Genomic DNA, 25294 nt, shown 5'->3' with positions numbered 1-25294 from the left:
CCTGAGTGGCACTGTGTGAGCAATAAACCCCTAAATTACCCACGAAATCACCAGGCACCATAATTTGGTTACCCTATGTGGTTACCACCCAGCATAGTAAATGGTTTCCCAGTGTACAAGAAACAGTTTGGCCTGTCACTCTGTAAAGTCACCCATAAACAGAAGGAAGAGGAAAGAAAGAAGAGAAAAGAAGGAAGGGAGGAAAGGGCAGTCACCCAAGAGCAGCACTACACCAAATGAGTGGATGGTGAATGCCTCCACCTACCAACATTATTTACTGTTAACGGTTCTGTATACTATTTATTACATGATTTTCTCATTAGATATCATTATAATTCTACATTCCGTGTTTTTCAGTTCTTGGTAAAGCCTTTGGACCCATGCATTTCAGATTTGAGAATGCTCTCTACTTGAAAATGGTTTACAGAAGTGCACTGCATTATAGAAATCCATCCAACAAAAAAAAGTGCTTCAGTAGCAACACGGAGATGTTCTGATTAATGAAAAATTGTTTCTTTCCCATCTTACTCTCAGATGTTTCCTTTGTGGGCTTCAAAGGCTTGGATCAGCAGCAGTGCAGTAAATGAAGCATACTATTATTTCTAGTATCCTAGTACTGGTATGTGCATCCCTACTTTCAAATTTGGTTGGGTTAATTACTGCATTTAATATGTACAGTATCTTTTAATATATTAACCTTCATCATCATCATCCCACCTAAGTTTGGTAAATATTTTGCTGGAATACTGGCAATATTCTATATGTACATCTTTTTGTGTTGATGTAAATTTTATGGGAAGCGTAAGTTTGGTGGTGGTGATCATCATCCATCCACTTGATGTAGAGCTGCGTACTTCTTTCTTCACCCTTATCATTCTTTTTCTGTGTCTGCCTTCCTCTCTTCGTATTTCTCCCATCTTTTCCATTGCTTTTTATTACTCTTCTTCCTTTTCAGGTGGCTTAATATAGAGTGATAAGCCTAATGGTTTCCTGTAATCCAGGAAGCCATTTACAACGCTAGGTGGTAACCATATAACCACCCCATATGTGTTCCCTATGTCAGCACGTGGGTTGGCAGAGGGTAAATGCCCCTTCCTGTAAAACAACTACCGTAACTCAAAATCAAACAGCCACCCCTCACAGGATTGTGGCATCTGGCTACAGACAGAACTTTGGTGTTTCTTAGAGATGAAGTGGCTGATAAAGAGAAGGCCATGTCTGCCATATTTTGTCCCATTTTATTTCTTCATTCATTTTTGAAGGCTCCAACATGCTTGCATACATCAGCCTTGTTCACCTAATGGTGGCTGTCCATGCTGCCCAATTTCTGGCAGCTTCCCTATTTAGTCTCTTAACCCTGAGGTCACACTGAATGACCTCGTCCCAGGTCTTTTTTAGTCTGCCTCTCATTACCCTACCCCCAGCATTAACACTTCTCACTTTTTGCACCCAATTATAGTCCCCCATCTTCACATGTCCAACTATCTCAATCTACCTCTTCTCATCACAACACCAATACACTCCAGTCCTATCCTACCTCTCAATTCTTCCATTGTAAACCTAGCCCCCCCACACTTTCCATTCAAGGACACACTGCACATCCACCTAATCATTGCCATTTCTGTACATTTGAGCCTGTGAATATCCTCTACCTTCATTGCTTAGAACTCACTACCATACAGTGCTCGTCAGAAGTATTCAGCGTTGTCCGCCGGGCGCGCAATACTTATGGCCAAAAAAGAATCACCCATTTTTGGGGGTAAGAATTGAGCCACAAGTTTGAGCTCCGAGCATGACGTCACGGTAGCCTGGGGCCTTCTGACGCGCTGGTTGGTTCCCGCCTCAGTCGCCCACGGGCTGCCTGAGAGAGAGGAACTCCGCCGAGTGTCCCTCTCAAATTGCGCCATTTTTTACCGAGTGTCCCGCAGTGTTTTGGCCTTCAAAACTTTGTTATGGCACCTACCCGTGAACTATCGAGTGAAATCATATCCCAGATCATTGCTCTAAAGGAGGCAGGCCACCAGACAAAGGAAATTAGTGAATTGGTTGGTGTGGCACGATCGACAGTGCGTCGTTGGTGTGCGCGGTTTCGGGAGGAAAACAGTGGTGAAGTTCCCACAAAGAAACCGAGGTCTGGTAGGCCTAGGAAAACTTCCCCAAGGTCTGTTAATGTTTTAAAACGTGCAGTGGAGTTTAATCCTCGTGTGAGTGCAAGGAAAATTAAGGAGAGCAACCCAGAAGTGTTTGGTGAGGTGTCAGTGAGAACAGTGTCTCGTAGGGTGCATGAGCTTGGTTACACAAGTCACAGGCCTGTGAAAAAGCCTCTTCTCTCTAGCAGCCAGAGAATTCGTAGGCTTGCCTTTGCTAATAAATATCTAAATTGGGGTGAGGAGCAACGGTTGTCAGTGTTGTGGTCTGATGAGGCAACGTTTAGTGTTACCTGTAACAGAGGAGCATGCAAAGGTAGTGACCCACTTGACCCACGGTATGTAGAAAGCACAGTTAAACATCGTGATTCACTCATAGTATGGGGTTGTTTTTCAGGGAAGGGTTTGGGGAAGCTTGTTGTACTTCCCAAGAACCTCAGAGTGAATCAGGATGTTTACCTGGAGCTTCTGTGTGATCATTTACCAGACTTCTTCGAGCTAACAGGTGCACGAGTGTTTCAGCAGGACGGTGCACCTGCTCACAAGGCCAAATCGGTCACCAATTGGCTTCGTGACTGCGAGGTATCATTCATGACAGACTGGCCAGGAAATAGCCCAGACCTCAACCCGATTGAAAACCTCTGGTACCTCGTAAAGAAGAGTCTCCAAGGGAAGGACGTGAGCTCTCTGCCTAAGCTGGAAGCCGCCATTCGTGACTCCTGGGACAAAATACCGCTCCAGCACCTCAGGAGCCTCGCCCTTTCACTTCCAAGACGTCTCAGGTCCGTGAAGAAACGTAAAGGCTACCCTACGAAGCACTAAAGGTAAATAAAATGCATTATTTATATGTTTTTTCAATGTTGAAAGGTTTGTTTCTCAGGAGGGACGCAGGGCGCTCCATACTTCTGACGAGCACTGTACAGTATTACACTCCTAACACATGCCGCATACAAAGATCCCTTAGCATGGAAGGAGAACCCTCTCATTGTCAGGAGAGGCTGTATGGCTCCCTGGACTTCTTCTAACCTCTCCTCACTTTAGCCACAGAGCTAGCTCCTGGCTCACCTCCAACATGTAACATGTCTCCCAAATAACAAAACTCATCCACATACTCAAGAGACTCGCCAGCAAGTTCAATCCTTTCATGCCTGGCAATATCCACATGCTCTCCCCAACACTCTGCACACATGAAGTCAGCATTATCTTGCAGTCTGCCTCTAATACCACTACATCTCTTATGCACCCACTTATCAAAAACACTACACAAAATGGAATTACATCCCACACCCTTGTGGCAATCGCACATGGCCATTCTCCTTCGTCTTTGACAGTACCACCCCTAGCCCTAAATACTATTGCTTTTGTTTTATCTGCATTTACTGTTAAGACCTTGTGCTCCATACCATCTCTCCATTTCCTAAATATTTCCTCCACTTCCCTTTCATTTTCTGCAGTCAACACCAAATCATGAGCATACAACATCTTCCACGGGAGTCCTTTTCTGAAGTCACTTGAGAGGGCTTCAGGTATCATGATAAACAACAAGGGTCTCAAGACTGACCTCTGATGCACACCAACATTCACGGAAAACTCATAACTCAAATCTCCATTCACCCATAGCTGGGTGTGAGCACCCACATACTGTACTTGGCCATAACAACCCTAACCTCGATCCCAAGCTTTCTCATTGCCCACTTCACCACCTCTCGAGAGACTCCGTCAAAGGCCTTCTCCAAGTCTGCAAAAACAAAGTACAGTTCCCTTTTCTTTCCTATATATTTTTCCTGAAGCTGTTGAACAATGAATGTGGCATCAGTGGTCCCTTTGCCTGGCATAAACCGAAGCTGCATCTCATCATTATTCACTCTTTCTCTAATCATACCTTCTAAAACTCCCTCCATTACCTTCATTATCTGGTCAAAAGATTTATGCCTTTATAACTTCCTCATTGGTGTTAATTATTATGCAAGGATGCTTGAAATGGTCTTTGTATGAGGTAATGTTTATAGGATGGCAGTTGAAAAGTCACTGAAGAGTACAGGGCCCCATGATGCCTAGTCCCAAATGAGTTTTTTCAACACTTGTGCAGTTTTACTTGATTTTTGATTATCCCTAATCTCAGAAACCAAGGAAGAGAGAACAGAATGTATTTTTACTGTTCTTTGTGGATATTCCATTTATATTTGGATGTTGTTTGGTGGCCCCGTATTTTCCTTGGCATTAGGTTATAAGGAATACTGCCCAGCTATTCCCTGCATTTTGCTGGGAGGGGGGGGAGGCTGGGGACTGAAACACCTCCATCTGTGAATTGGTGGAAGAAATGACAACTCCTCTACCCTCCACATGGGAAGAGAGGAGGACAGACATAGAAAAAGAATGATAGACATGAAGAAAGAAGTAGGCAGCACTACATCAAGTGAATGGATGATAGACACCACATCTACCACTTTAAGAGTCATTTGGGAGACGTCTGTCTTTCTGGATAATGTAAACAGAAGTGCACATTTGGTTATTTCATTTTCATTCACAAGGTGTACATACCATAGTGTGGAGACTACTGTATTGTATTCACCAAGTTTCTTGTGCTTTATTCCACTTTTTCAGCATGGAGTAATTCTTTCATTTCTTCACCAGTTCTCTGCAGGCTTGGCATAATTGTTCCCCATACAAATACCCCAAATGCCTTTTTTATTTATTTTTTAGGCCTTTTAAAGAATTTTATGGGGTCAGAGGTCAAACCATACAAAAATTTTAGGATGTTAAGTTCTCAAATGTTCATTAATTATCGGGGCACTTTGCGCAGAAGAATGTCAATGTACCACACCTGTGTGAAGAACATCCTGGGTGTGCTGGCAAGCATTGATTTCTGGTAGTTTTTCCATTACAAGTGACAGAAGGAAGAGAAAAGAGGTAGGAGTGAGGGAGAGAGTTATCAAGAGAGGAATGGAGAAAAGAGATAAGAGATACATTCATTCATTCATCATCTAATGATAAAGGATACAAGAAAGAAAAAGAGGGAGAAGGGACACCAGAACGTGCTGCTGCCAGCTATGTTCAGGAAACAAAAGTTAACCCTCATGACAGAAGTATTACAGCATCATACTTTGATGGGAGCGAATCAGTATGGTGGAGGGGATAGGGAGGCCAAGTGAGTCGTGAGAGACTGATGCCTTGTGTTAAGCAAACAATTGATTTTATGATTCTGATCATCAGCTCATCATGTTACAGGAGAACCAGACATCGGAAATGCATGTAATAACTGAGCAAACTGTACACGCATTAAACAAATTATTCAGTAGGCTACCCACATGATGTGATACAACGATACACAGACCAAGTATTCTGAATTACCAACACTACCGAATAAACAGTTTCACTTCTGAAATTCAAAACTCATCACACCCATGGTTGCTCAGTTATTCTTTAGTGCAGTGGTTCTCAACCTTTTTAGGGTCACGCCCCTAGCACCAGTTGGTGTTCATAACCATGCCCCCCCTCACTCCATTTTATATATGATTCTGCTCCAACCTCTTTAGTTGCCTCATCATTATATACTGTACTTACTTCATATCAATCAATCCATCTATCTATAGATAAAAGGATATCTATATTTTCATCCCACGTGGTTATAACACTACATCACATGGTTATAAACATTCCTCCACGGCCATAAACACCACCACATCACACACAGAAAGACCACCATTACCAAATGGTCACACATACTGCCACATAACATCTCCACATTTCATGACTGTTATGACCACCACACCAGATGGTTATTAACACCATCACACCATGTGGTCAACCTGGTCATACACAAGCACACCACATGGTTATAAACATCACCTACCACATCATCATAAACACCACTACATCACATGGTCATAATCCCCATCATGCAAAACTGTCAAAAACATCATCACACCACATGGTTGTAAACACAAAATGCACATGCTCATGAATGCCACACTCTTATATGGCTATAATGATTATCACCAAGGTCATAAACATCACCACAATTCATGCTTATGAACACCACCACATTTTATTCATCAGCACCACCATATCACATGGTCATATATACTACCACACTGCATGTTCATAAGCATCATTAACAACACAATCTGATAAACACCAGTAAATGCCCATATATTATATTCCATAATCATAAACATCAGTCACAGGCAGGACATGTGTGTTCAAAATCCCCTTTAATTTGACAGACTTCTTCAGTATTATAAAAAACAACCAGATTGTAAACATACCCAAAGTATCATTATTGTTTGGTTAAATCAGCCATATCGCAGCTGAAAAAAGAAAAGCACGAACCTGAGAAAACAGGGATGCTGTCACAAGTAGACATAGTAGCTGCCTGGCACATGAAAGCTGTTGCAGCTTTAGAAAGTTAGTAAATGGAAAAACTGAGGGCTAGACTTGTACACTGACCAGGATATGGAAACCAGTCCCGGGGACTGTACAGTTGTTAAATTTTCAAGTCCTGAAAAACTGGTGCATGATCCATTATTTGGCATGAGACTTTTGGGGATCTTTCTTTTTCGAGATTGGCAGAACGAGAGAGGAGAGAGATGGTAAGGTGACAGACAAAGAACAGATCTAATTCATATGAATACGGTATAATGACACGTTTCAAAGGTTGGTAGAAGGACAATGTAAAAAATAAATATAGAGTAAAATCTCAAATTTCAACAGTTTAGAATTCGATGATTCGAATTTAGATGCATTTTGGAGTGGTCTGCCTACCTCACTTTTTGATGCAAACTCGCAAATTTCAATGCTGCCACAGGCCTCATGAGCAGAAAGAAAGATCATCACCTTCTTCAGGCCAGTTACTAGGGTGTTGCAAGATACAGTCATCCAAGAGGGTGAGGAGGAAGATGTTGACACTGCAGATGTCCAGATACTCAAGGATGATTTTCATTTTGAGGAATTTGTGTTGGATACCTCCACAGAGGAGGCTACTTCAACTAAGTGGTCCACCCCTGCCACACACCACCAACACCAGCCAGCCAAGTGATAATATTCCATAACCTAAGGTTAGTACTGTACTGTACAGTGTGCTGTAACTACTGTAATAAAAACTGTGACAGGATACTGACAAACTGTAAAAATTTTTGCTGTATTCTACACTACTGTACAGTACAGTATGGCAATGCAGTGCAGAACTACGGTTACTTAACCCCATTTATAGTTCGTAAAGTTTACAAGGAGTGTGGGCAAAAAATCATGATTTTACGTAGTGAAGTTGGGAGGCCCTGGACCCAAATTGATTTTTCTCGTAAGAAGTTCAGTTTAAATTTTGATGTTTTGAATTTAGATGCGTTTTTTTGGTACATATGTCCATCAAAATTTGAGATTTTACTGTATATCATAATTACACTCATCATCACAGAAAGACTTACTCAGGCCAACCATTACTTCTTGGTGTCCTTGTACCCTCCCAGGAAACTGCTCCCCCACCCATTGGGATGCATGTCCCGCAGATTGAGAACCACTGCATTATTGGGTGTACATCATACCCTAGGTTACTGCAACATGCAGATGGAAAGTTTATTCTTTCAGATGCACGAAATACTGAACTGGGATCATTATGTAACATAATTATACAGTATATCAAGCACTGGTACTAAAGTATTTACTGTTAATTTTGTACTCTTACTATGATGTGTATGTCAACAATTCTAAGCAAAAGCCAGTGCAAGTGACCTCTCATGTCACTTAATTCCCCTGTTTCAGTAATCAATTCACCAATAACAGATTGGTTTCTACTGGCCAGCAAATTAGTTGTGGGCAAAGGTACCTAGGATATGCAGAAGCAGGTTTTTCCTTACATAATACAGTACTGGGTACAGACAGAAACCAGCATTATGTAGGTACAGTACATGACAGTGTTATAACTTTGCATCTACACAAAGCCACTTTATTTGTGTGAGTTCTGGCAGAGTACGAAACAAACAAAAAGGCCAGAAATCATCATCATCATCATCCTAATTCAGAAGCACACCCAAGAGACAGAGAGGCAGAATCAAGAAACAGATGCAGAGAAAACACAAAAGTAGATCAAACACCATCCTCCGTGAAATGTGCCATTTAATCATTGCTGAATCATCCATGCATTTGAAACCCCAGTAACACCTCAGAGACAAAACCATCTACAGTACACACTTTTTAAATTAGGAAAATTAAGTTTTATACCTTTTTTATTTTTCTCTCATATCCTTTTGATACAGCTGAGTGACCAGAGCCTATAATAAGATTTCTACAAACTCTGATTTAATTTGCACCTATGTGATGCCCAGTAATATCAAGATGCATTTTCATTTGCTAAGGAAGGCTTGCAGAAGCAGAGACATGCTACCACTGGCCCACTATGCACGTGCATACCCACACACACAGTATTCCCATGAGAAATTTGTATCTCTGTTGCACTAGGTTTTCTTGATGTCTGTCCTAATGAGTTACTGAAGATAGTTTCTAACTCCTCCCATCAGTTTAAGAAATTCAGCTACTATGCATTTTTTTCTTTTAACTAAACAAACTAATAAGTTATTGAGTGGATGAGGAGTTTGGAAGGAATTTGAGTGTGAAGTGGAGGGAATGTAGGAAAATGTTCTGGAAGGAGGCTAGGAAAGAAAGAGAGGGTGGTAAAGAAGGTAGTAGGGAAGTGAAAGATAAAAATGGCAGAGTGCTAGTGGAGAAGGAAGAAAAAGTGAACAGATGGAATTAACCCCTAAAGACCGCAAATTGCAGACCCTGCCTACCCCTGGAACTGCGAAAAGCGTCTGATTTTTCAACTTTCACCAAGGAAATTTTGGTCTTATAGATTTCCAGAACTTGAATTTACACACCTGAAAATGTATATTTCACTCTAATATATCTAATGATTACTGCACTATTGACCGTCAAAGATAAAAAAAAAAGTCACCCCTCGCAGTAAAAACGAAAACAGGAAAATTTCGGAAAACACATTATTTTTGCCAAAAAATAACATAAACAAGAATTAAGTGCCCAGGCATGAAACAAGTCGAAGGAATGAGCAAAAAAAAAAAAAGTATATTCAGCCTGCCTACGATCATCAGTATTAGGACTTTACCATACCCGCTGAACAACGGCAGGACAGGGAGGTGAAGGGGGTGTGGGGGGTCTCAGGCAGGAAAGCAGGTGGCTGACACATACACACATAATATGGTCTAATGATGGTATAGGGGGTAGTTGGGTGAGAGAGGACACAGGATCCAATGGGGCAGAGGGAGAAGGCGTGGGGGGGTTCCCTCACCACACCCAGGTCGGGGGCTGGATCATGCCTCCCACCATCTGATCACTTAGTTTCCACTGGCTAGGTACCATTTACATTATAAAAGGGGCAGGATTACAGCTCTCCAGTTTTTTTTATCTTTTCTATGATTGTAGTACACAGGACTTCACGTACAAAGTTCGGAAAACCATAATCATGGTACATAGGGCTTTAGTGGGTAAGACAGGGTGATAAAGAAGGCAGTAGGGGAGTGAAAGATAAAAATGGTAGATTGCTGGTGGAGAAGGTAGAAAAGTGAGCAGATGGAAAGAATATTTTGAGGAACTGTTAAGTTTGGAATGAAAGTAATATGAGTCTAAGTGGCTGGGAGAAGGGAGGAAGAGATCACTTGGATGGAAGTAACAGAAGCAATGAAGAAAGTGAAAATGGGAAAGGCCCTAGGAATTGATAGATGTGTAATGTGTCAAAAAGTGATGACTTAAACAGTGCTTTAAATCAGTTTTACAAGCACTAGATTAAGATCATGTCAACCCTTCCTACGCTATGGCCTTGGGTTTAAATTTGGAGTTTTCCCTCTAAGTCACCCACAATCCAAGGCTAATGAGTCCAGTTTATCTTGGGGAACTGATTTGTGTAGTAAAGCCCTGACTTTGACTATCTAACGGTGGTAAAATCCTCTGCATGGAAATGTTGTGTATAGCCAGTTACTGGATGTCATCTCCATCCTGTACTTCATCTCTTGCTATTATAGTACCTGTATGGAAGGTAATATATGTTGTGGTGGGATGGAACCGAGTTAACACTACTGTAAACAGTGTGAAGAAGGAAGAGAATTTCATCCTGCACTGAAATGTCTTACACATATGGTCCAGTATAAAGTACAGTATTGAACAATGACTGTTATGCCGGTACTGCAAAGTATCATTTTTTTTTTTTAATAACAGTGCCTTTTTTTTGTATTGCCTTCCAGTTTTACTCAACTACAGAAGAATCTCTTGCAGTGAACGGGTTATGAACCCCTCCATGGCTGACTATGTGTAATTTGTTGGGAACCACTAACTGACCCTGGGGCTGAGTTTCGAAGTTTCAAAAATTGATTTTTTTTTCTTGCCAAATTGAAGAGGAACACTAGATGCACCCTGCAGTGCAATTTTGAGCTTCCTAGACCCATCCTGAGCTGTGCAATCGAATGCAAAAGTTCCATAAATTTAGGCAGCTGGTACCGGTCATACGTAGGTATTGCAGTGACAAAAAAAATCGCACAGTTTTTTTTTCTTCACAAAAAAAACATTGTCAGTGGTGCTAAAATGGCGTGAAATTATTAGATTTGTGTATTTTGAATTTTTTCAATACAGTACATAATATACGAGGTTTGAATTAAAGAAAAAAAAAAATTAATATGAATTTATTTGCATTTTTTGGTATTTATTGTGTTTATGGTAGTATCAACTTATTTTTGTAGTCTGGGTGGTGGAGTTTGTTGGAAAAGGGAGGCGAGAGTTTCTATTTTCAGACCTAAACGAGATAAACGCCATCCCATGAGTGTATAAGCTGAACAGCGAGGGTTGAAATGCAAGACGACGTGCGATTCGCACGAGCTGATTAGTGGGAAAGGAAGGGAGACCTTTCCACCCATGAAAACATCACATGAACATGGAAAACTTTCCTGTTATTCTTGTGAAAGGCAAAGATTATGTAAAATGATCCAAAACAGTACAACAAACCTGAGCAAATAGGTAAAGGTACCAAACAAAAATGTATTTTTCTCTTATTTTCATGTCTTCTTTCTTTATGCTTGTATTTATTTATAATCATAAACAGGGTAGTTGTGTGAGTTTCGCATGAGAGGAGAAAGATGATATTTTTTGTCTGGGTCAAATAATGGGTGTGTGTGTTCAGGCACGGCCATGAACGAAAAAATCGAACATCCACTCGTCATGGTAACGTGGTGAACTGACCAATGAGGTGTGAGAACTTGAAGTGAAGGTCAGTCTCATGTCTGAGATGTTCGTTCATTTCCCAAAAGCTTTCAGTTTGCTACAAGTTGCTCTGCATCGACTGATCCAAACCAGTACAACAAACCTGAGCAAACAGGTAAAGATACCAAAACAAAAATTTATATTTCTCTTATTTTCATGTCTTTTTTGTTTATGACTATATTTTCTTCATAATCATAAACAGGGTGGTTGTGTGTGTTTCAACAGGGGGATGATGATATTTTCATCTAGGTTGAGATAATGGGTGCAGCTGTGCGTGTTCAGGCTTGGTCACGAGCGAAAAAATAGAAAATCCACTCATCACAGCACCAGGCTCTGAAATGATTGATGGGGTGTGTTGAAGTGTAGTGTAGGTCAGTCTCAACACGTCCCAGACATTCCTTCATTTCTCCCAAATTTTCACAGTTTTCTCCAAGTCGCGCTGCATTGACGCCAGCAGCCACGCTACGGTAAAACGTCATTTGACGCCGGCGGCCACGGAGGGTAGGATATGTCTTAACCATTCCACTTTTTAAAAATTTTATTTTGAGCTCAATAAAGTTGTCTGGAAGTAGTTTTTCGTTTTCGTTTTCGTTTTTAAAGGCTCCAACATGCTTGCATGTGTCGGCCTTGGTCACCTAATGGCGGCTCTCCACGCTGCACGATCCATTGCAGCCTCCCTGTTCAGTCCCTTAACCCTAAGGCCACACTTAATGACCTCGTCCCATGTCTTTCTCGGTCTACCCCTAATAACCCCACCCCCAATATTAACACTTCTCACCTTCCTCACCCAATTATCATCTCCCATCCTCTCCACATGTCCAAACCACCTCAATCTACCTCTCCTCATCACAACACCAATACACTCCAGTCCCATCCTACCTCTCAACTCTTCCATAGTAAACCCAGCCCCTCCAGGCCTTGGACGCAGGGACGCACTGCACATCCACCTAATCATTGTCATTTCTGTACGTCTGAGCCGGCGAATGTCTTCCTCCTTCACTGCCCAGGTCTCACTGCCATACAGCATTACACTCCTAACACACGCTGCATACAAAAACCCCTTAGCACGTAGGGAGAGCCCCCTCAATGTCAGGAGAGGCAAGAGCTCCCTGAACTTCTTCCAACCACTTCTCACCCTAGCCACAGAGCTAGCTCCAGCCCCACCTCCAGCACACATGTCTCCTAAATAACAAAACTCTTCCACACACTCAAGAGGTTCACCAGCAAGTTCAATCCTTTCACGTCTGACGATCTCCACCTTCTCACCCTGGCACGCCGTACACATAAAATCAGCATTATCTCGCAGTCTACCTCTGATACCACTACATCTCTTATGCACCCATTTATCACACACACCGCACAAGATGGAATTACTTCCCACGCCCTTGTGGCAAACTGCACATGGCCACTCTCCCTCGTCTTTGACAGTACCGCCACCAACCCTAGATATCATCACTTTTGTTTTATCTGCATTTACCCTTAAACCCTTTTGCCCCATACCATCTCTCCACTTCCTAAACCTTTCCTCCGCCTCCCTTTCATTCTCTGCAATCAACACCAAATCATCAGCATACAACAACTCCCACGGGAGTCCGTTTCTAAAGTCACATGAAAGGGCTTCAAGTACCATGATAAACAACATGGGACTCAAGACTGACCCCTGATGCACACCAACATTCACGGAAAACTCATCACTCAAATCTCCATTCACTCTCACCTGGGTGTGAGCACCCACATACATGGCCATAACCACCCTAACCAGCCACTCCTCCAAGCCAAGCTTTCTCATTGCCCACTTCACCACCTCTCTAGGGACTCTGTCAAAGGCCTTTTCCAAATCAACAAAAACAAAATAAAGATCCCTTCTCCTACCAATATATTTTTCCTGAAGCTGTCGAACAATGAATATGGCATCAGTGGTCCCCCTACCTGGCATAAACCCAAACTGCATCTCATCAATATTCACTCTTTCTCTAATCATACCTTCTAAAACTCTCTCCATTACCTTCATTATCTGATCTAAAAGCTTTATACCTCTATAATTCCCTCTTTCCAGGGCATCACCCTTCCCTTTATACACATTTACAATTACACTCTTCAGCCAATCATCTGGGACAACACACTCATAAATAATCCTATTTATCAGGTCAGTGACTAAACTCACCCCTATATCGCCTGAGGCCTTCAACATTTCGGCAGTCAACCCAGACACACCTACTGCCTTCCCCACCCTCATCCTGCCTATTGCCTCACTCACAGTAGCAGTATCAATCAAAGGCCAAGGGCCAGACACTGGATCTGCTGGCTCCAAACCTTCCCTGTCCCAGTCAAACTCCTCATTCAACAACCGGTTATAATGCTCTCTCCATGCATCTTTAATATCCTCACTGTTCACCACTACCCTTCCTTCATCATTCTTCACACACTGCTCACCTATGATATCCCGATTATCCCTCTTCACCTGACCTGCCACCCTAAATATATTTTTCCTTTCCCCATGATTTAGGTTATCAAGTAATTGTCTCCGTGACTCAGACTTTGCCCTGTATACCTCTCTCCTAGCCCTACGCTTGGCAGCCAAATATTCCTCTTTGCTACCACCCTTCTTCCATTCCCGGAAAAGCCTTCTTTTCTCCTTAATTGCAGCTTCTACACCCTCATCCCACCACCAAGTTACTTTATGTCTTGGTGGTCCTCTTGTCCAGCCGCATGTTACATCAGTAACTCTCAAGAAATTGTTCTTGAGGGCTCTGTACTGTTCATTAACGCCTCTGTCTACAGCTCCCTGTTCAACCACCACTCTCCTCAACTCACTATAGAAGGCATCCCTTACTACTTGGTTTTTCAGCTTCCATATTTTCCTCCTAGGTACATAAGTCCTCTTTTTCATCACTTGTTCTTTAAGCACCATATCACAAATCAATAGTTTGTGCTGCTGCACACACTCCTCACTTCCTATAACTTTAACATCCCTCACTAACCTCCTATCGGCCCTCCTAACCAGAAAATAATCTATCTGACTGCTATTTCCCCCAGACTCATACGTAATTAACCTACTGTCTCTTTTCCTAAAATATGTGTTGCACACAATCATGTCCGTTGCCTCCCCAAACTCGAGTATCCTTTCCCCTTCTGCATTCCTTAGACCATATGCAAATCCCCCATGCACTCCTTCATAACCTTGTGCTGCTTCACCTACATGACCATTTAAGTCCCCTCCCAAAATCGCTATCTCATCATCCCGCATACCACCCACTACACGTATTAAATCATCCCAAAATCTATCTTTCTCTGAATCATCCAATCCTGCCTGTGGAGCATATGCCGATATAATCACAGCTATCTTTCTTCCCAACAGAATTTTCACAACCAATATCCTATCGCTTACTCTCAAAACATTCATAACACATTCCACCCATTTCTCCGCAACCATCACACCAACACCTCCATATCCGTCTGTCCTCCCCTGCCAAAACAACTTATAGCAACAGTCCTTCCCAACAATCTTTCTGGCTGATCCACCCCTGTACCGGACTTCCTGCAAACATGCCACGTCCACCCACCTCCTACTGAATGCCTCAACGACTTCCCCTGCTCTTCCCCTCAAACTTCCCACATTCCATGAACCCACCCTCATCCCCGTGGGTGATTTACTGTCCTCAGGCTTGCTTTGAAACCTTTTTTGTTTTGTCATCTTCAGTATTAATAAATGGGGACAGACACTGCACAGGTCCCACTCACCGCACAATCCCAGGTCCAGGCAATGGATCTGGGACCCCTAGCCCACCAGCTTACCAGTGGCTGTGGTAGTGGCCTCGGGGCACCCTGCCAGGACAGCTGCAGGGACACCCTCCAAGCGCGTCTTGGCACTGCAACTATCCCGCCATTATACACCCACTGATAGGGCAGCCTCCTGGGACGCTACTCCTAGGTTCGGGCCCCTCTCTATTGGGCGGAAGCGGCAGCCTGGGAACCGCAATGCCCTGTACCCTCTAGCACAGGCCCGAGCCCCATCTCGCCCTGGACCCATGATCTATGCCGGCGGAACCCCCGCCACGCCTCCCCCCAGAAGTCCGCCACTAGGTAGCGGGGGCAAAGTTTTCTGGCCGCATGCCCTTGCTGGCGCCAACCCCTGTAACGTAGTGGGATACGTTGTGTGAAATGTAAAGTGCATGTGGTGTAGTGCATAGATAGTTAGAGGAAATGTTTGGGAGAGTATGCTGGTCTACTCTCCATGTTACTGTCACACTGAAAAGGTCAGCAAAGGGGGATGGTTAGATAGCTAGTGAAACAGGAGCTCCAGCTCTCCCTATCACCAGCATTCCCATTCCCCTCGGGAGTACTACCCTGTTCGGCCCGTGCTACGGCATTAACTGTACTGTATATACTGTATCTATGTATACCCAGATGCCCTAATCCCATAAAGAGTGGCCACAAACAAATCGCCTCTATATCGCCCTGACCCCTGCCATTTTGTTACTCTCCTCCTTAACTTATACCCCCTTTGCTCATATACGTCTCCACTCCATCTCCATCTCATCTTTGATCTCCCCTCCTTCCGTCTCACTCACATATTCTCTCCTCACTAGTCTCTCATTCTCCATCCTCTACACGTGGGCAAACCACCTCAATGTATTTCTCCTAATGTTTTCCGTCACATCCACACCACAATAATCCTTCTCTTCCTCATTTGTTAGTCTGTCTCTCCTTGTAACTCCACATGCTCCTTTCAAATGACTCATTTCCTCTGCTCTCACTCTTGACTTGCGTCCTTCCAATAAAGTCCAAGTTTCACTTCCATAAATTGGAGCGGTATCATAGAACAATCATGCGGCAACATTTTTACTTCCATGCTCACTTCCCTGTCCCTTATCACTGCTTTCAATGAAACAGCAAATTTCTTCCCTGATTGTACCGGTACTCTTTCACGCACTTCATCCTCTAAGTTTCCATCCTTATTCATCACGCTACCCAAGTGCTTAAATGCACTCACATTTTCCATTTCCTTACCATCCAGCCTAACTGTGCATTCAGTGACTTCATTTCTCTCGAAGATTACAACTTTACTTTTTCCTACATTCACTTGTAGATTTTCTTTTTTCACACACTCCCAAACTCATTCATCAAGCCTTGCAGTTCCCCTCTGTCTTCACTTAACAATACTGTACTGTATCATCTGCAAACAACAGAACACGAAGTTTCCACATTCTGACCTCTCTCATTAAGGTCACAACAGCATCTTCTGTCCTACTTTGTATCTCTCTCTCTCTCTCTTTTCACCATTACAAATTGAACAACCAAGGAGGCATAACACATCCCTGTTTCAGTCCAACATTCAGAGAGAAAAATTCACAGTTACCATCCACACTGCAGCCCTAGCATCCTCTTATATACTCTTCATAGCATTCGACAGCTTCCCATTTACTCCATATATTCTTAATATTTTCCACATTCCTTGCCTATCCACTCTTACATATGCTTTCTCAAAATCCATGAAGGCTGCATACAACTTCTTTCCTTTCTCTAGAAACTCTTCCACTTAACACCTTAATATGAATATCTGATCTACACAACCTCTTTCTTTCCTAGAACCTCCCAGTTCTTCTCCACCTAATTCCTGTTATTTCCCAAACTCTGTCAATACATATCCTAACAAACACTTTTCATATTAGAAGACAAATGCCGATATGATTACCATACACTTGTCCCCTTTCCTTTGTACAGAGTAACTATACGTGACTTCCAATCCTCCGGAACTCTACCTTCCTCCCAAGCCAACCTGCATATCATCAATATCCATTCTACTACAATCTCTCCCCTGTGCTTCAACATTTCACCACATATTCATTCAATACCTAGGGCTTTCCCAATTTTTTACTTTCTTCATTGCTTTTGTTACTTCCATCTTATTGATCTCTTCCTCCCTTCTCATCTCCTTCCTCCCAGCCATTAAGAACTGCCTTATTTAATTTGATATTTTTAAAAATCTACCTTCACCCCAAGGGGACAGTCAGAAGACTGATATTAGGTGTTATGTACATGGCATGTTGTTCCCAAAAGCTGCATTTGCATGAAAGAATGGTGGCCTAGGGACAATTCACATTTGTATCTCTTCAAGTTGAAGCTTCAGTAGACTTTTGTGGTAACATGTCACAAAGAAAAAGGTTTTAATTGTATTCAAGTTTTACTTTAATATCTATTTCATGGAACCGTCCTAGACCTGTAAAGACCCGCCAAGTCGACTTCCATATCAGCACCTGGTGGTGTATGTGATCAACTATCATTCTTCTGTGATGTATGCTAAGTAACCTACACTGCAACAGATGGTTCGTGATGTTTTGCCTTACCCTCCCACAGCTGATCCTAAGTTCATCCAGTCACATTATCCATTAGGCAGGAAGTTACCTTGATGTTCTCAAGACTAAAAATAGTCTTTTCTTTGCTAATAGTGAAAAGACTGGAATATATATTTTCCCTTTCCATGGTATTTTATCCAGATGTTATGCCTTCTTACAGGAATTTCACCAGAGATGACAAGGTCCAGACAAACAAGAATACGAGGAATATTATTCTTTGTCTTTTGGGGGGTATTTTCATCTTGATGTTTTGGGTAGCCATGTTTTTAGTTTACTGTATGTTTAATCATACATTTTGTAGCTCTGCATAGTATACTGGTTTTCATATCAGTGTGAGTTATTTTCAGACGTTTTCTCCTTTATCTTTTTGAATTATTTTTATTGATGTTTTGACTAAACAGGTTAGTTTATTGTACAGTATTTTTAATCATTCATTTTGTGGTACGCCATTGTGCATTTGTTTACTCATCACCATGAGTTAGTTTCAGTTTCCCAAATTAATTATTACTGTAATGAATTTTCTTTTTCACTCTCATCTTAAATGTCAGGACCAACTTGCCTAGCCCCAGGCTCCTAAACTCCTCGTCGGGCAACATAAGTTTGGATGATGGATGGATGTTTTATGTACTTGTTTAATGCTGCTACTTTTACACTACACTTCTGATACTAGTTGTCTCTGGTCCCCATTTGTTTAACATGGTGTGTTAAAGAGCCATGATTTATCAGCATTGTTCCAATATCTGTACTTTTATTCTTCCACAATGGCAGCTTGAACCTTAATATATAATAACGCAGTCACTTATGAGACAGAGACTTTACTGCAACAGGGAGATTAATATCACCACATTTCATAAGAATATTGTATTCATCATTCTGTACAAGTGTGGCAGGTGGTGGCGACCATCATCCACTCCCTTGATGTAGTGCTACCTACTTTATCCTTCACCTCTATCATTCTTTTTCTGTGTCTGCCCTCCTCTCTTTCTATTTCTCCCATCTTTCCTGTCACTTTTTAGTACTCTTCATTTCAGGTGGCATTACACTGAGTGACAAGCCAGATGGTTTCCCTGTAAGTTAGGAAACCACTTACAAAGCTGGGGGGTTACCATATAACCAATCCATACATGTTCCCTATGTGTCAACATGTGGACTGGAGGAAAGTTAGTGCTCCTCCCTGTAAAACAACTAACTCATAAGACAAATGGCCACTCTTTATGGGGTTATGGTGTCTGGCAATAGATAGATAGAGATAGAAATTTGTACAATTATCAATAACACTTCAACACTATATTATACAGGTTTAGGAAAGGGGTCAATAAGAAATTCTTTCCTAATTTCATCTATAGGCTGCTCCCACCTTTTTTCAAAATACATATTCATTAATAGTTTAGAGGATCTACCAACTCGCAGGGCCCATGGAAGATAGACTGACAAATATTTCTGTCTTTGTTTGGGCTTAAAACGCAAAGGACCAAAAATTGCTGCTCCATAGCACATTGGTAAACCTGTCTGGATTGCTTCCACCCATTTCACAGCAACTTCTCCTAGCATATTTGTTGGCATTCCCAAGATAGTATGAAAGAGGTCATGGCCCTCACGATAACGCTGCATAACATACGCCAGCTCAGGATCATCTACAAATTGTACAGGTAAACGAGAGTCAGGAGTTACGTTATTATCATTAAGAAATTTTATGTAAAAGTATCCAAGGGAATCTTCAGGGAGTGTTGACAAATAAGACAAATCAGTTGTTGAACTGTTAATTCTAGGCTTTTCCATTAAAACTTGTTGTCCTTCACTGTCCTGTACCATCATTGTGTACACTCTAGACAGTGCCTGGTAACCAGTGGTCTCTCCCAGGACTGCCACCATGTCATGGCGTCGAGGATCCAGCAGAGCTGCAGCTGCTGCACCAACACTTAAAATGCCCCTCTGAACCAGATTTGTTGAAATGTGAGTTCCATATGCTCGTTCATGAGTAAACTCCTGATCATTTTCTCCTGACTTTTCTTTTTCTTTGGAAATTTTTTCATCTGTATCAGACACCTGTCTTGGGTTTTTCATAACCTTTATAGGTATCTCTCTTATCAGTGACTCATAAGGTCTGTTATCCAAATTACCAAAACTAATGTGAATAAGCCTGCGATCAGATGATCTGCTTTCCTGTAAACTTCCCACTCCCACACCTTGACCTTGAAGCTGGGATGGCTTGTGTTCCTCTTCACTATATTGGTATACAGTTGACCCAGCAGCAGGTCTGAGGTACCACAGTTCTGAAAGGAAGAGAATTTATAATCAATTTCATAATCTGCCCTCTAAGAATATCCAGTGTACTACTCAAAATTATACAGTAATCCCTCATTTATACGGACTTGCAGTATCCGGACCTGTTCATAATCCGGATACTGGATCTTGGCTGTATTAAACCATTGCCCAAATTTACTTGCTATTATCTGGACGTAAAAGTCCTCGAGAGCTTTGGCCAGCCAGGCGACACGTTCAAACATTCAGAATCGTGTCTGCTGGGCTCTAGCTGTGACCAGGAAATAGGCCGTAACCCACAACCTGAGCTAAAATGTCCATCTGCTCCTGTACTGGATGGTCAAAGTCACGTGCTGGTCCGATCACTCCCAACGAACCTCCAGCACGAGTAATAGTGACCATAGCCCACAAGTGGTGTCAAAACGTCCGTAAGCATTCCCACTGAATGTCCAAAGTCGCACCACCACCAGGATAAGTCTTATCCCAATTGCCACCACACGTCGAACACAGACCGCAAGCCACAAGTACATGTTCAGTGACAGCGGCCATCTGCCTCTCTACTGAATGTCTAATGTCGCCCAGTCACTGAGAGTTGTGTTTACAAATGGCCACCACGTGTCAAACACAGGCCGCAAGTCATGAGTAAACGTACGGTAAAAGCACCCATCTGCCTCTACACTGAATGGTGGGAGTCCCCCAGCCACCGGGATTAGTGCGAAACCCCCCACCATGTGTACCTCTCCGCTTCCCTACCGAATGGTCAGAGACGCCTGGCAGGCCACATTTAGTCATACAGTACATGGCCTATGGAGGTGATGTACTGGTCATCCACTGTTGTCATCACATGATAACCCTTGCCTGGGCAAACAGGAGTGATCCTTGTATGCAGACATCAGTTTGCCGCATTTTGCTTCCTCTGTGCTCGGAGGCAAGTGTGGGGTGCGATACGGCAGTGCTGTACTGCTTGCCAGACTACAAGCCCGCACCCCAGTTCTCACTTTTGTCGCTCTCATGAGTGGTAACACTTGCGAGTATGGCTGTGAATGAGGTTGTGGCCCTCCTCTGCTGCATTTTCGTGTGTGTGATAATGGCCCAACCACCACCTGAGAAGTGGAAGAGAAAGGTTTTGACTTTGGAGAAGAACAGTGAGATACTGAGCAAGGTTGACGCAGGCTAGACCACAGGACACGTGCTGCGGGAATATGATCTAGCCCAGTCAACCTTGTTTGATATCAAGAAGTCACACACCAAACTTATGCACTTCGGAAGGACTTCGGCAAAAGCACACGTAGGGACGACAGGAAGGTCATGACCCATGCCCGGCACGCCAGTAGTGACTGTTCGACTTTGTGGTTTCGCCAGCAATGTGCTGCCGGTATGCTTGTGCATGGGATCGAGGTGAAGGCTGCAGCTGAGAAGTTTGCACACCTGCGCAACGTACATGACTTCAAGGCTTCCGAAGGATGGCTCTTTCACTTCAAGCTTCGCCATTGACTTACAGGCTGTGTGGTACATGGCGAGGCCTTGGATGCGGCAGTGGTGGTATGTTGATCTATTTCACCAGAAAGTTCAGCACCTCATCAAGGATGAGGGCCTTGCCCTTGGTCAAATCTATAATGCTAATGAAACTGGTCTTTTCTTCCCAAAATATCTGGGGCCTCAACATGACAGATTAAAAGATCTACCGCAATTCCAGCTAAAAAGGAGGCAGGAGAAAATGTGTGCAGCCACAACTGAGTCACGGGGATACGAGTGTCAGCCCAAGGACACAGGAAGCCAGTGCACCCCGCGGCCAGAAGTACCTCTAGCCTGGAACTACCACGTCACCCATATCGCCAATCGAGCCACTAGTACCAGCAGTGGCGAGGGCTCATCAACTTAGTGCTTGCTAAAGGCGACTTGACCACCCAGAAGGAGTTCCAGTATGCTTGCCAGATGCAGCACCCCTGAGCCTGGTAGAGGCGGCTTGGCCATGCAGAAGGAGTTCCAGTGTTCTTGCTACAGTAGATGTGGCACCCCCTGAGCTTGCTAAAGGCAGCTTGGCAACGCAGAAGGAGTTCCCATGTTCCAGAGTGCTTGTTAGACGCGGCACCCCCAAGCTTGCTAGAGGCAACTTGGCAACGCAGGAGTTCCTGTGTTCCAGTGTGCTTGCTAGATGCAGCACCCCCGAGCTTGCTAGAGGCAGCTTGGCAACGCAGAAAGGGTTCCAGACCACACACTCCCCAGAGTCCGGCAGGCTTCCCCAACGTGACGCTGGAGGTGGAGCCAGTCCCTCCCCCCCACAAACACACACATCCCCTCCTATAGGTAGAGAGTGCCCTCCTACATGAACTTCTTGTCCCGACTGTCTTGGGTCCCTTCTAACTCCATCGCTCGACCCACTCTAGGCACAAATCACACAACCCTAATGCCAGACTATGAGGGAGAAAGAGCCAGACATCAGGCCTCCACTTTTCCAGAGCCAAGGTCATGGCCTGTCTCAGCCTTATCATAAGGTGACCAGATTTATTGGAGCTAAAAGTGGGACGCACGCATGTGCGTGTTTATATATGTATATATATATATATGTATGTATGTATGCATGTATATACTGACTTATGTGAGTGACGGCGACAGCTGCTGCGCTACACCTAACCCTGAGGCTGCTAATCAAACACAACGTCTCACACGAACTCCGAGTCCAAATATACTGTACGTTACAGTGAATGGGCCGATCAAAGTTACCAGCTAGTGAGTATTACAGATTTTATATTAATAATTTGATACTGTATTTCATTTGGTTAGGATTATGCATAATTTTTCTAATTCATCCTAATTCCATAAAAGATGGTCATGTTATATCTAATGTAATAGTAATTTTCTAAAACCAGGAGATTTAAGATAATTTGCTCAAAAAGCGGGACATTCTAGTCACTATGTAAAAAGCGGGACAGACGTCCAAAAAGCGGGACTGTCCCGCCTATATGCGGGACTCTGGTCACCTTACCTTATCACCACTAATTCACCACACTACAACACCCGTACAGATGTAGAGTTAAACCCCGGCCCCCTTCCTTTTCCAGATAATACACTGGCAGCAAGTGTGTCATATCCAGGACATCTTCCAGATTTCCCCCTCCCCAATTCCACTTCACTCCAACAGGCCATTTCCTCCAGATAGATCTCACGATCTCGGATATAAAACTGTGTAAAACCTACAGTCATAAATCTTTCATCTTGCCATCTGGAGTTTCTGTGTTTACCCTGTACTCTTAAGGTGTATCGAGTCCTGCTTTGGTGTTCCTCCCTGTTTAGAAGAACCCCACTGGACTAGGTAAATCCTAGTATAACACTACTGCTCACTGCCCGCCAACACCCTTAGGCCCTGTTCACACGTGGGGTTTTTAAACGCGGCGTCTACCGCCACATTTCCCTGGTGGTAAAGGCTGTGTTTTCCTGGCGGAAATACAATCAACCATATGAGAACCTTGAACCGCTGAACAAATGCAGTTGTGCCTTGTGACTTGTATCCCAATAACCACCCATTGTTTCGTTCTTATACTAGAGTTTCTTACCGCGTTTTAACTGTGCAGATCTTATACGGTCCAGTAGTGGGATGTGGTACTTGCCGAATTTATGACACAATATCATTTTACTTATTATTTCTTGTGGATACAGTGGAAATGGAAACTGTCGATTATATATTCTGGGTGTCAGGAGACAAAGGCCGTCCTTGGGATTTTCTTCTTTTTTAGTTTTACTCAGGTTTTATAGCGCCTGGCCTTCTGAGAAGAAGAGAACGACTAGAGTCTAGACGAAACGACTGGCATTAGAATTAAAGATTGTCCTAAAACCCGCCCGGGCCCCGCTGGCGTATGCACGGAGTGACTTATGCTGGAAGTTACCGTTCCAGTTTCCACTCAGTGCGCATGCCCCGACTCCCCGAGTACCCTTTTAGGTACTCTGTGGTGGCCTCTGAGTTGTATGCTAGGGAGCCACTCTATGGTGGCCTCTAAGTTGTATGCTAGGGAGCCACTCTGTGGTGGCCTCTGAGTTGTATGCTAGGGAGCCACTCTGTGGTGGCCTCTAAGTTGTATGCTAGGGAGCCACTCTGTGGTGGCCTCTGAGTTGTATGCTAGGGAGCCACTCTGTGGTGGCCTCTGAGTTGTATGCTATTTTAGAGTCCTTACAGTTTATTAGAGATATGATACCTCCCCAGTCAATAGTTGTTTTCTCTGACTCCCAGTCATCTCTCTCGCTCTTAAGTTCCCTATCCCCCTCAACACATGGCAGTTAGTGTTTGAGATCCAGTCCATCCTTTTGTCCATGGACTCTGTTATGCTGAGTGTTTTTAGGCCGACTCCTCGTACTAAAGACACTAGCTACTGAACGGGGTCCTTTTTCCGGACCGGAAGTAATGCACTAACAAGGGAACAGGACATAAAAACTAGGCAGTCCACCTTTAACACATCTATTACCTTAATTACAACACCTTAACAATATCACATAGGATGGTATTATAAACAGAGGATACAGACATACAGAGTTACGTTAATGTAATATGGGATATTCACACACTCCTTAATTATGCTTTATAATAGGTTAAGAGTCCGTAAGTGGATGGGATTCACTTGTATCAAAGTCCAAAAGGTCTTAGCGTGTCGGGGCAATGGAGATGTCTGGGCTTGATGAGCCGAGGAGGGATTATTACTATAAGTTAGCAAGGGAGGTAGAGCACTAGAGTTCACTGTTTAGGCTCGGCGCGGCAACTCTCGCCCGTGCGTACACTGACAATGGGGGGGGGACTACTCTAGATTGGACTTTGGGATAGCACTGTTCGGATGAACCCAGAACTTAAAGTCTTTGTTAGGGGAAGGTATTTACGGACACTTTTTGGTGTATTCCCGCTGGTTCACTCTGTCACTGGATCAGTACAGGGAAGGGGAAGTCACTATCCTTGCCCGAGTTTCTGGGGCGATATCACTTTGTCACTGTAAGGTGTAGGTCCCCACTCTGGTCACGGTGCAGGGAGACCCTCTTGCCTGGGGTCTCGACCTGTTGTAGGTCCTCCTCTGGTCACGGTGCAGGGAGACCCTCTTGCCTGGGGTCTCGACCTGTTGTAGGCCCTCCTCTGGTCACTGTGAAGGGAGGCCTGTCTGTGTTGGCCCTAGGGACTGGGGCCAAACAGGTGTAGCAGACGGGCCTGACGTCGTAGGGTCTGCGGCAGGGGGAGGTCGGCGTTGACGGGTTGCCGGGCTCGCCTAGGGGTCCGAGGACTGCGGAAGTCTACCGGGG

At 43.6% G+C, this 25294-nt stretch overlaps 1 protein-coding gene across 1 annotated transcript; it reads right to left on the bottom strand.

Moving 5' to 3' along the window:
* Positions 1-18428: 18428 nt before the first annotated feature.
* Positions 18429-23654, bottom strand: Coq4 (Coenzyme Q4). The gene is made up of 2 exons (XM_080267154.1): positions 23575-23654; positions 18429-20031 (listed from the first exon to the last, which is right to left on the bottom strand). Exons 1-2 carry the CDS (start codon positions 23648-23650, stop codon positions 19049-19051), a joined length of 1059 nt encoding a protein of 352 aa, XP_080123280.1. The 5' UTR covers positions 23651-23654; the 3' UTR covers positions 18429-19048.
* Positions 23655-25294: the final 1640 nt, after the last annotated feature.

The sequence above is a fragment of the Coenobita brevimanus genome, chromosome 23 (assembly GCF_032717465.1).
Source record: "Coenobita brevimanus isolate Jiangsu-jjx chromosome 23, ASM3271746v2, whole genome shotgun sequence".
NCBI lineage: Eukaryota > Metazoa > Arthropoda > Malacostraca > Decapoda > Coenobitidae > Coenobita > Coenobita brevimanus.
This window is presented reverse-complemented; position numbering and strand designations above follow the sequence as displayed.

Excerpts from the sequence above, each read along its gene's own strand:
- Coq4 (XM_080267154.1), bottom strand. The coding sequence starts at position 23,650 with ATGATATTGTGTCATAAATTCGGCAAGTACCACATCCCACTACTGGAC. Across the intron at positions 20,032-23,574 it reads ATCTGCACAGTTAAAACGCG|AACTGTGGTACCTCAGACCT; the intron begins GTAAGAAACTCT and ends TCTTCCTTTCAG.